This window comes from Antennarius striatus, chromosome 7 (genome assembly GCF_040054535.1).
Source record: "Antennarius striatus isolate MH-2024 chromosome 7, ASM4005453v1, whole genome shotgun sequence".
NCBI classification, from domain to species: domain Eukaryota; kingdom Metazoa; phylum Chordata; class Actinopteri; order Lophiiformes; family Antennariidae; genus Antennarius; species Antennarius striatus.
This window is the reverse complement of record NC_090782.1, coordinates 24,681,653-24,692,500: the sequence shown is the minus strand read 5'-3', so window position 1 is coordinate 24,692,500 and position 10,848 is coordinate 24,681,653. Positions and strand designations below refer to the sequence as shown.

At 50.0% G+C, this 10,848-nt stretch overlaps 1 protein-coding gene across 1 annotated transcript; it reads right to left on the bottom strand.

The window, feature by feature from the left end:
* Positions 1-6,531: 6,531 nt before the first annotated feature.
* Positions 6,532-7,902, bottom strand: mafaa (MAF bZIP transcription factor Aa). The gene has a single exon (XM_068320430.1). The coding sequence runs from the start codon at positions 7,516-7,518 to the stop codon at positions 6,532-6,534; it is 987 nt and encodes a 328-aa protein (XP_068176531.1). The 5' UTR covers positions 7,519-7,902.
* Positions 7,903-10,848: the final 2,946 nt, after the last annotated feature.

Here is a 10,848-nt window from a genome sequence, read left to right as displayed (position 1 = left end):
GCAGCTCAGATGAATATTGATGTCGTGCAGGAAACGCTGACACACACCTTTTCCGTTAACGGCCCCGTGGTGACCCCGTTAACGACATCACAGCACCAGAAAAGGTCACGCTGGGGTCGGAACAGGAAGTCGAGCAACAGCGTCGAGTTTTTACGCCGGCGAAAACTTTCCTTTGAGACTTAAATATGTGCTGAGTCAGCAGCTGGGAGTGCATTAGCGATGTCGTGCAGGTGAGCGCTCAGCTGCCAATCACAGTACCTGGATTTAGCCCCGCCTTCAATAATTCAGGGAGATGGGCATCAGAAACGGAGCGTCCCCATTAGCGCCGGCCGTCCATCACAAAACCGTTGCCGCATCAGCATCCTCCTGTCGGACAGCAGGGGTTCACAGCGAGGTTTCCCTTCACAAACAAACAAACAAATAAACAAATAAACAAACAAACAAACAAACAATCTCTCGTCCTGTTTTAATTGACTGAAACGATTATTTCCTGTGTTTTCACGTGATTTCCTGCTCTTTTTCCTCTTCGCTGAGAGGTGCATGATGGGAGATGAAGTCCTGACCTCAACCCCCATCATGCATCATGACGCTTCGTGAATATTCAACCCGGTTTGGTGGCATGCAGCAGGAAGATCCAATATAGCCCCGCCCCCCTTCCGTGCAGGAGGACACGCCCCTTCCAACCCATCACCTGTACGTTTATCGGACTCAGCAATTATTGATCCGCGCTTCAATGATCTCCATCGGGGACGGAACCGAAACCTGTAGATGTTTTGTTTTGGGTTCCCAGGCTGATGGAGGGGAACGCCGGCTCCTGATTGGAGGGAAAGTTCAGAATGACTTCCTGTTTTGGTGGAATCCAGGAAGTGAAAGCATTCCAGGAAATCAGATCGTTTTCTTGTTTCACGATAAACTCCTCCCTTAACTCCTTTAAAGGTCATTCAAGTTTAATCCGGACGGGATTATATTGTGATATACATAATAATTAAAAAATGTTTTTTAAATCATAAACAAAATAAAACACATAAAATGGCAATAAAATAAAGTGAAATAATCACTGACTCTGAATCATCAGCAGGAACCAATCAGGTTGTGATGTTAAAGCTGACGGTTGTTTACCTGCTGTTGTTTTGTTGTCGTTTACTCCAGGAAGGTGTGAACGGTCCTGCATCTGATTGGACGTGATCCGGTTCACGTTCTGCTGCTGCTCCCCGCTGCGTTCTGCAGCGAAGCTGACGAACCTGATGAAGGTCACCTGGTTCAAGGGGGCGTGGCCTAAGGCAGGCCTGCACAAGATAAACAAATTGTTTATTTCAAGAGTTTCATGAATTCATGTATAAAAATTATAAACAAATTTAACATTTACCAAAAATCAGAACGCAGGATCTGGTGTCAGTTCTGGTTTTGGTTCTGGTTCCGGTCCCAGCTTCTCTTTGTGTTTACATCAGTTGATGGGTCCAAACGCGTCAGGACCAGACTAACGTTGTGAGAAACATCGACCTCAGCATGACAGTGAAACCAGAACCAGAACCAGAACCAGAGCCGCTGACCCCAATCTGCCAGCACGAGCAGCAGAACCTGTCAGACGCTCTTCCTCCTCCTCCTCCTCCTCCTCCCTTCGGGTTCTTCCTCTGACGGCTCGTCGAGCGACGCCCGACAGTTCTGGCGCTCCGGCGGCGGCGGCGGCGCTGACTTGGCACTCCAGCGCCACAAACATTCTTCATCCTGTTTCGTCCTCGTCTTCCTCATCTTCTTCATCCTCGCACTAAACGGCTGAACGGGTCCAGGTTCTGTGTGTGTGTGTGTGTGTGTGTGTGTGTGTGTGTGTGTGTGACATCATCAGATTTGAAACTAAAAATGCCAATTTCCAGATTAAACCAGCGAACACACAGACCCACGTGACCTTTGACCCCTGACAAACGAGAACCAATGACTGTCCAGTTTGCACCAGGGTCACATGACCACTAACCAGGAAGTGAAATTAGTGTCGGGGCGTGAACGGAAGGTCAACGCCCGACGAGAAACAAAGACGAAATAAAAAGCAGGAAATTTACATTTAACATTATTCTTGTTTCTGCTGTTGTTGTTTTTTTTCTGTTGGTTTTATTGTTGTTGTTCTTTTTCTTATTGTTCTTTCTGTTGTTATTGCTGTTGTTTTTGTTGTTGTTCTTTCTATTATTGTTGTTGTTGTTTTTGTACTTGTTCATTTGGTCTTTGTTCTTTCTGTTGTTGTTATTGTTGTTCTTTCTGTTGTTCTTCTTCTTCTTTCTGTTGTTGTTGTTCTTTCTGTTGTTTTTGTTGTTGTTCTTCTCCTTTTAGTTGTTGTTTTTCTTCTTTTTGTTGTTGTTTTTCTTTTGTTGTGTTTTCCTTCTTCTTCTTGTTGTTTTTCTTCTTGTTGTTGTTTTTCTTGTTGTTGTTGTTGTTCCATCCTGAATGACTTTGATAAGTCGTGTTAAACTTCACAGAGAACGTCTGGAGCTAATTTTCTTTCTTTTAGGTAAAATCTGCCCCATTTTCTATAAGCGCCCCCTGCCCCCCGTCCTCGTTTAGCGATCACACCCCCCCCAATTCTCTCGTTTGTTTGTTTGTTTGCCGCTCAGGTTTGTTTATTACCGTGTTTTCAGAAGCGCGGGACGAGGTGGGATTTGCTGTTTGGGCAAATTTTCTCCTGTGATAGCATGTTTGAATGTGTCGACTCAGCACACGGCGTGTCAGAGCGTGTGTGTGTGTGTGAGTGTGTGTGTGTGTGTGTGTGTGCGTGTGTGTGTGTGTGTGTGTGCGTGTGTGTGTGTGTGTGTGAGTGTGTGTGACAGTGGTGGAGCTGCAGGGCCGTACGCTCTGGGGTCGCCGCAGCCGTACGGCGCCACCAAATTGCTTTCCTGGGCGTGTCAATCCCCCCCCCCCCACACACACACACACACCCGGGTTCCTCCTGCCCCGGGTCACTAACTCAATCACCAGATCAGGGGTAATAATTATTAATACCCCGTGAGTGTTAACGGCGCGCAGGTGATTTATCAAAAACGTCGATTACATTTCACGCGGCGTGACAACTTTCTGAGGCCCGACTTGTCCCAGGGGGGGCGAGGGGGCGGGACCAGGGGGGGTCAGACTGGACCGGACCCAGGCCTTCAAACAGGAAGTCGTTTACACCTTCAAAATAAAAGCTTCTATTGCTTTCGGTTCCAGGACGTCAGAGGTCACGCCTTAAAGGAACACACACCTGAATCGAGACTCCACCCACCTCCATCACTGAGACCCCGCCTCCAAATCCCAGCTGACGAATTTTCTTCTTTTTCAGAAATGTACTTTCAAAAATCAAAAAATCTTCTTCAGGGGTTTTTAACTCGTCTCCACAAACGTTCACAAGAGGAAGAGGAGAGGATCTTCATCACGCACACCTGATCGATTATTGATTCGACCTCCAGCTGATTTTTCTGTTTTTACTTCCTGTTTGATCACATATTGATCCGATCGGACGACGGCAGGAAGTAAGAGGTTTTTTCTGTGTCATCAGACGTGTGTGTGTGTGTGTGTGTGTGTGTGTGTGTAGGTGTGTGTGTGTAGGTGTGTGTGTGTGTGTGTGTGTGTAGGTGTGTGTGTGTGTGTGTGTGTGTGTGTGTGTGTGTGTGTGTGTGTGTGTGTGTGTGTGTGTGTGTGTGTGTGTGTGTGTGTGTGTGTGTGTGTGTGTTGTAGGTAAGCCGAGCCGGAGAGACGCTGACTGTGTTGAATCTCAGCAGCTCCAGACGCCAGACACTCGCTGCTCTCCTCCTCCTCTTCATCTTCCTCTTTCTCCTCCTCCTCTTCATCCTCCTCTTCATCCTCGTCTTCGTCCTCCTCTTTCTCCTCTTCCTCCTCTTTTCCTCGTCTTTAGTTTCTCAGATGGACTCTGGTCAGATTTATGAAAGAAAAGCCTCCAGTGTCGTCATGGTGATATCTGTCTCTCTCTCTCTCTCTCTCACACACACACACACACACACACACACTCACACACACACACACACACACACACACACACACACACACACACACACTGAGGTGACGGCTGTCACGCCGCTTTCCTCTGAGTCAGCAAAAACAGGGAGAGGAGAAAGAGTGATGGAGAGGAAGAGGAGGAAGAGGAGGAGAAATTAAAAAAAAAAAAGGAAGTTAATTTTTTTTCGTTTCCGGGATATTCGTGACGTCACGTGTCTAAACGTCTCGATTTATGTCGCAAATAAAGGAAAGAAAAATGTGACGTTGATATTTGTTGTTAAGACGTTCAATAACTTGATTTGTTTCCGGGTCAGGCTGTGACGTCACGGACAGACTTCTCTTTTCCTCTTTTCTTAAAATAAAAAGTTTTTTTTTTCTTCCTGAACTTTTCTGACGTCCAGCGAGAAAAAAAATAAATTTATTTTTAAATTTCATCCGAAAATATTTTTAACTCATTAAACGATCTCATAAAATTTCCCGCGCTGCTCGGATCCTCTTGACACGCGACATAAACGCACGCGGCTTCACGCACGCGCGGAGCGCTCTCCGCCCCCGGGTCACCGGGACAGCGGACACCGGACACACAGCAGGCCGGGTTCCTGCGCTCCGTCACCGGCTGACAGGGCGCGCGGAGGCCCGCTGACGGGACCGGAACCGGGACCAGCGGAGCGGCAGCTGGAAGTCATCCGGATGCAGCGGACATCCGAGCGGCGCCTCCCCGGCCTCCGAGCACCGCAGAGCGGATGAGTCCAGCAGGGAAACGGCGTTAAAAAGGAAGAGTAAATAATAAATAACAATAAAATTAAATTAAAAAGAGGGGGGAAAAATCTTTCTTAAATTGTGATGACAATTTTTATAATAATAATAATAATAATTAAAGTAATAACAAAATGATGGAATAACAGTAATACTCAGTCAGTTGTATTTTGAGGCCTCTTCTGCGCCACTCGTTATATTTTATTTCCTCTTTATTTTATTATCATATTTATGACTTTACTTATTAGTTTAATAACAGTTTTATTTTTTTAATGTTTTAAATGTTGGATTTATTGTCTGGATTAAAAACGTCACGTTATTTTAGATTCAACCGACAGGCCTAAAGAGATTTATCTCTATAATTATAATAATAATAATAATTATTATTATTATTATAATTATTATTATAAAAGTTTTATTTATTAAACGGAATTGTTTGTATTTATTTGTTTTCTTCCTGTAAACCTGTGTGTAATTTCCCAGAATGATTAGCGGCGGGTCGGGTACAGACCTTTTTATTAAACATTCTGAAAACAAGATTGTGAACAACTCGGTAGGTTTTCACTTGTTGACACGTCAGGACACGTTTATTGAATAAATATAGAAATTCTATGTACAGATATACATTAACAGCACTGTGCAGAGGCTCGATCCGCTTCCTGTCAGATCCGATCAGGAAATAATCCGAATGATATGAACGGTAGGGAATCTGATTGTTGTTGTTTACTTGTGGGGGCGTGTTGTTGTTGTTGTTTTTGTTTATTCTCTCAGTAAAAATAGATTCTTTTCGGCTGCTCGGACCTTCTGCACAATATTGCACATATATCTACTGCAGGCAGCGGAAACAACCAACCACAGACTTGTTGTTTTGTTGTTGTTTTGTTGTTGACAGATCGAACCCTTCCGGGTCTCTTTAAGACAAATCCAAATATTCAAAGTAAAAAAACAAAAAGACAAAACTCATCCTCATCATCAGTTTTTGTTTGTTTTTTGTTGTTGTTGTTGTTGTTGTTTTTTGGTGCATAGAGTTTTAGCAGCAGAATGCAGTCCTGGTTCGTCCAATGGGAGGAGGAGGATCCGGGTCCGGGTTCGAGTCCCGCCCGGTAAACATGTTCATAGAGGAGGGTACCGTAGACAGATTTGCATGCTGTAACATACAAACATTTTGTTTTTAAGACATTTTCAAGCAACAAAAGCTTTAAAAAGAGAAGAAGAAGAAGGAAAAAAAACACGCGGGGTTTTTTCTCGACACATTATTTACACGTGGAAATAAAGTCAGTCTGACGTGGCTCAGTTTCATTGGCTGCTCCTGTTTTTTTGTTTTTTTTTGTTTGTTTAAAACAATAAAAAAAGTTGATTGAAAATCCATTTCGGTTCTGTGTAAGGAGGGAGGGGGGATTGATGGTGGTGGTGGGGGGGTCGCAGGAGGAGAGAACCATGCTTTCCATAACAGGTGGAGGAGACCAGACTGGAGGTTACCATACATGTCCTGCATGCAGGGTCGCATAGAATGGGGGGGGGGGGGTTGCAATATTGAGAAGTCTTCATACACAAATGTCAAGATGGGGGGGGGGGTTGTATTGCTTGTTCTGGTTTTTAAAATCAGTTTTAAGACGAATCCACCTGAGTGGAGACACAAAACGTTCCAGCTACACCTGATCCCACACGCGCACGCGCACCTGTCAGGGGAGGGGGGGGGGGTCAGCTGACCGGAAACACCTTTAAGACTCAAAAAGAGACGTAAGTCTGTAAAAAGGGGTTGGAGTTGGGGAGGGGTTTTTTTGGGGGGGTGGGGGGGTCTCACATGAAGAAGTCTGCGCTCGCCGCTTTGCCGCCCGGGTCTCTGGCCCCCGGGCCGCCGGGCCCGTAGGTCCGGCCCGCCAGCTTCTCGTACTTCTCCTTGTAGAGGTCGCGCTCCTTGGCGAGACGCGCCACGTCCTGCTTCAGCTGCTCCACCTGGCTCTGCAGGGAGCACTTCTCCGTCTCCAGCATGTGTCTCTGCTGGACGCGCTTGAAGCGGCACGACTGCGCGTACCCGCGGTTCTTCAGCGTGCGCCGCTTCTGCTTCAGCCGGATCACCTCCTCCTTGCTGAAGCCGCGCAGCTGCCGGTTGAGCTCCCGCACCGTCATGCTGACCAGCTGCTCGTCCGAGAAGCGGTCCTCCAGGCGGGCGTGGTGGTGGTGGTGGTGGTGGTGGTGGTGCCCCTGGTGGTTGTGGTGGTGGTGGTGGTGGTTGTGGCCCCCCGCCACCGTGGAGGTCGCGGACAGGTCCTCCCCCGCGTACTGCTGCGCGCGGAAGCCGTCGTAGGCCTGGTGGTGGTGGTGGTGGTGGTGCGCGTTCCCGATCAGGGCCTCCACCGCGTCCTCCGGGGTCAGGTTCAGCGCCTCCGGGGTGATGTGGTGCTGGTAGCTGGGGATCCAGTACAGATCCTCCAGCTGGGGCTTCCCGGCGCCGCCGTGACTGCCCCCACCACCACCTCCGCTTCCCCCGGTGGTGCTCCCGCCTCCACCTGCGCCGCTCACACCTCCACCTCCACCGGTGAGGCTCTGGTTGGGCTGCGCCGCCCCGGGACTCGGCGCGCAGAAGCTGGGCGATGAAGGCACGGAGGAGCAGGGGGTGCTGATGGGGGTGGAGGACAGCGAGCCCGACGGGAGGCGGTGGCAGTAGCGGTCCGCCTCGGGGGGCTCCTTCTTCACCTCGAACTTCATCAGGTCGAAGTCGTTGACGTACTCGATGGCCAGGGGGCTGTTGGGCAGCTCCGCGCTCATGGCGAGGTCGGTGGCCATGTCAGCCCATGCGACGACTCCCCCCGCCCGCACAGCCAAACCAGCGGGCGCCCCCCCCGGATACAGATTGCGGAGAGGGGAATGAAAGGCTGGATGATGTATATATAGACTCACACACACACTCCCGGTGTGGGGGGGGGGACTTTTTAAGGCAGCTCCTGCTGAACTTCTATATTTAGTTTGGTGGATAAACGTCCGCTTTGGATGAACGGACGCCCCTCCCGGGTCAAATGCGCTCTCTGATACCCGCGGGGGTGGCGTGGGGGTGGGAGGAAACTCGAGCCCCGGTTGAATTTGGAGACAACCAACCTGTCTTGTCCTCGCGTCACCTCTACAGCCCCCCCACCCGTGATTTACTGTCCCGCTTCGGCTCGGTGACGAAAGACTTCATCCATTAGAAGTATCCAACAAACATCTTCTCCTGCTGGAGGTCCAGGTGGGAGGGGGGGGGGCAGGGATGGGGGGGTGGGGGTTGGGGGGGGGGGAGTCACTGCAGCATGGTCCGGACGGAAAGTTTCACACACCGGACGCAGCGCGGCGGTGCGTAAAGGCGCGCCAAAAAGTCTCCAAACTGGAACGTCTCCAACTTTTTCAAAGTTCTTGCGGTAGAGATCCTGCGGGGGGAGGCTGTCGTGACTGTGGAGGCTCCGGTTCCGTCCCGTCCCCCCCACACCGGGGCGCGCTGCTCGCCTCACCCGCTATGATGTGAGACGCGTAAAATCCAGTTGGCGCAAACCGACCCCCACGGCTCCAGTTGGTGTCAATGAGGCGCTGGGAGGCGAGCCGCGGTTATAAAGGCAGCGTGGCCCCCCCACCCCCCTGGACCCGCCTACTCAGAGGTGTGACGGGCCAATGGGAGGAGATCGCAAGTCCTCCCCCCTCCCCCCCAGGCCGGGAGGAGCCGAGTGGAGCCGAGCGGAGAGGCAGCAGTGAGAACAGGTGCAGCAGACCCCCCCCTCTAGTGACGGAGCAGGTGCTACTGCAGGAGGAGGAGGAGGAGGATTATCGATTGATTATCGGTTTTTACAGCTGATCACCAGTGAACTAAATGTGATCCAACGTGATGACGTCAAAACGTCCTGGCAGCGGAGGACGGACCAATAGGAGGAGCCGGAAGCTGAGGACGAGCTGGGGAAGTTATCGACGATCGAACCTGACAGCCAGCTGAAGGCACGCGGCCCGATCAGCTCCCAGATGACCCAAATCAATCAATCAATACGGATCGATCGGCGGCTTCTGCCAAAAGGAGGATGGTGATGGTGATGATGGTGATGATGATGATGATTAGCTCGTGTCGTAATTAACCACATATTGCATCCGGTCTCGTCTCCGCGCGCGGGTATTTAAGCCACGCCCCCCCCCAGGGGGCCCATCCGTCCCGCAGATCTGACGCGGATAAAGAATAAAGTGCAAAATCCGCGGGAAAAGAACAGGTGGCAGCAGGTTTCGGGACCTTTACCAGCTGCTGAGCTTCACTCCCGGTCAGACACGGCCGTGAAATACTGAACCCCCCCCCCCCACTGAACCCCCCCCCCCAGCGGTAAATCTGCTGGCGAGGATGAAAAGAAGAGATGAAGGGATGGAAATCATCTCGGAGTATTTTAAGTTTAAGTCATTAGCGGAGCTAAGCACCCCCCCCCCCAATAAGAAGATCTGCGGCCCCTCCCTGGGGGTGGGGGGGTCTGAGGATTGAGACACGAATATTTGAAGTCAGGGTTTTCATTGTCCTGCTGGACTTCGCTGCAGGTGCATTTCTACTGCCCCCCCCCCCTTACCGGTAAGGAGGGGGGGTGGGGGGGCAGGGGCACGGAGGGCTTTGTTACCTCTGCTAAGCCACGAATGCTGCTGAGGAGGAATCAGCTGTGAAAGGATGTGTGACACACACACACACACACACACACACACACACACACACACACACACTCCAGTAAAGGAAGGCCTGTCAATCAGCAGCTCCTGATGACGTCACAGAGAAGACAAGAGTGACATTAGTCCGATCTGGGTTCGCTTGATTTATGACGTCATCATTCAAAAATAAAAAGTGAGATAAAACAGCACTAATAAGAAAATGACAGCATAGAATAATAATAAAATAATTATATTTTAATAATATTATAATACAACAATAATTATTAATATTAATAATTATACAATAATCATTATTAATAATAAATCCGAATTAATATTAACAACAATATCAATAATAATTCATATTTGGATTAAATAAAGTAAAATGAAGTTTTTCACTGAATGTGAAAAGGAAACGCAGCCTTTTGTCACACATCAATTATTAATTATCAATAAAAATCACACTTAAGGAACCTTATGGGAGGAAGAAGGTGGGCGTGTCCAGCTCCATCCCTCGCGTCTTATTGGTCGAGTGTACCGATTCCAGCAACACTTCCAGGAACTTCTTCCCTGTCGTTTCCTCCTCTCCTTCAGGTGTTGGGGCTAGAGTGGGTGTGGGCGGGGCATGTTTGGGGGGGGGGGTTTTGGATGGGCGGGGGGGGGGGCGTGAACCGCCACCACTCAGGCGATAGCTTCACTTCCTGTCTGTCGCTAAAACGAAACCTGCAGGTCGTCTCTCCACATAACCGTCAACAGGCTGTCGCCACGGCGACCACCAGGTGAGCGACGGGACGGGAGTCCGAGGACCGGTAGGAGGGGGGCCCCTGAAGACACACACACACACTCACTCAGACACACGATGACAGATCACAGCTGACCTTTCTCCCCCGTCTCTCCTCGTCTCCGTGGAAACGATTCCTCTCCGTCTCGCTTTTACTAAAAATTGAAATATTGATCTTAATTAGAGTTTGCCGAGCTCAGCAGCAGCGCTGAGGGTTTTAGACACGAGGCAGCAGACATCTGTCTCTGGCACTTACGTCTGCAGCGCTGGGGATGAGCAGCGTGGGGGGGTGGGGGGGCCAACGGGGAAAAACGCCCTGTGAGGAGAGAAGAGTGATGGCTCCCTGTCGCCCGCCTCCTCCAAGAAACATGACGAGCTCTCCGACACACACACACACACACACACACACACACACAGACACAGACAGACACACACACACACACACACACACACACACACACACACACACACACACACACACACACACACACACACACACACACACACACACACACACACACACACTCTCCGCAGGTACTTCCTGCTTCCTCTTCCTCTTCCAGGCGAAAGGAGGAAGTGGTTCCTCTCTCTATTTGCTTATTTAGAGGTTTGGAACCAGAACCAGAACCAGAACCAGAACCAGACCCAGACCCGGACCCAGGTCCAGGTCTGACTGACGCCCGTCAGGAAGAGTCAGAGGC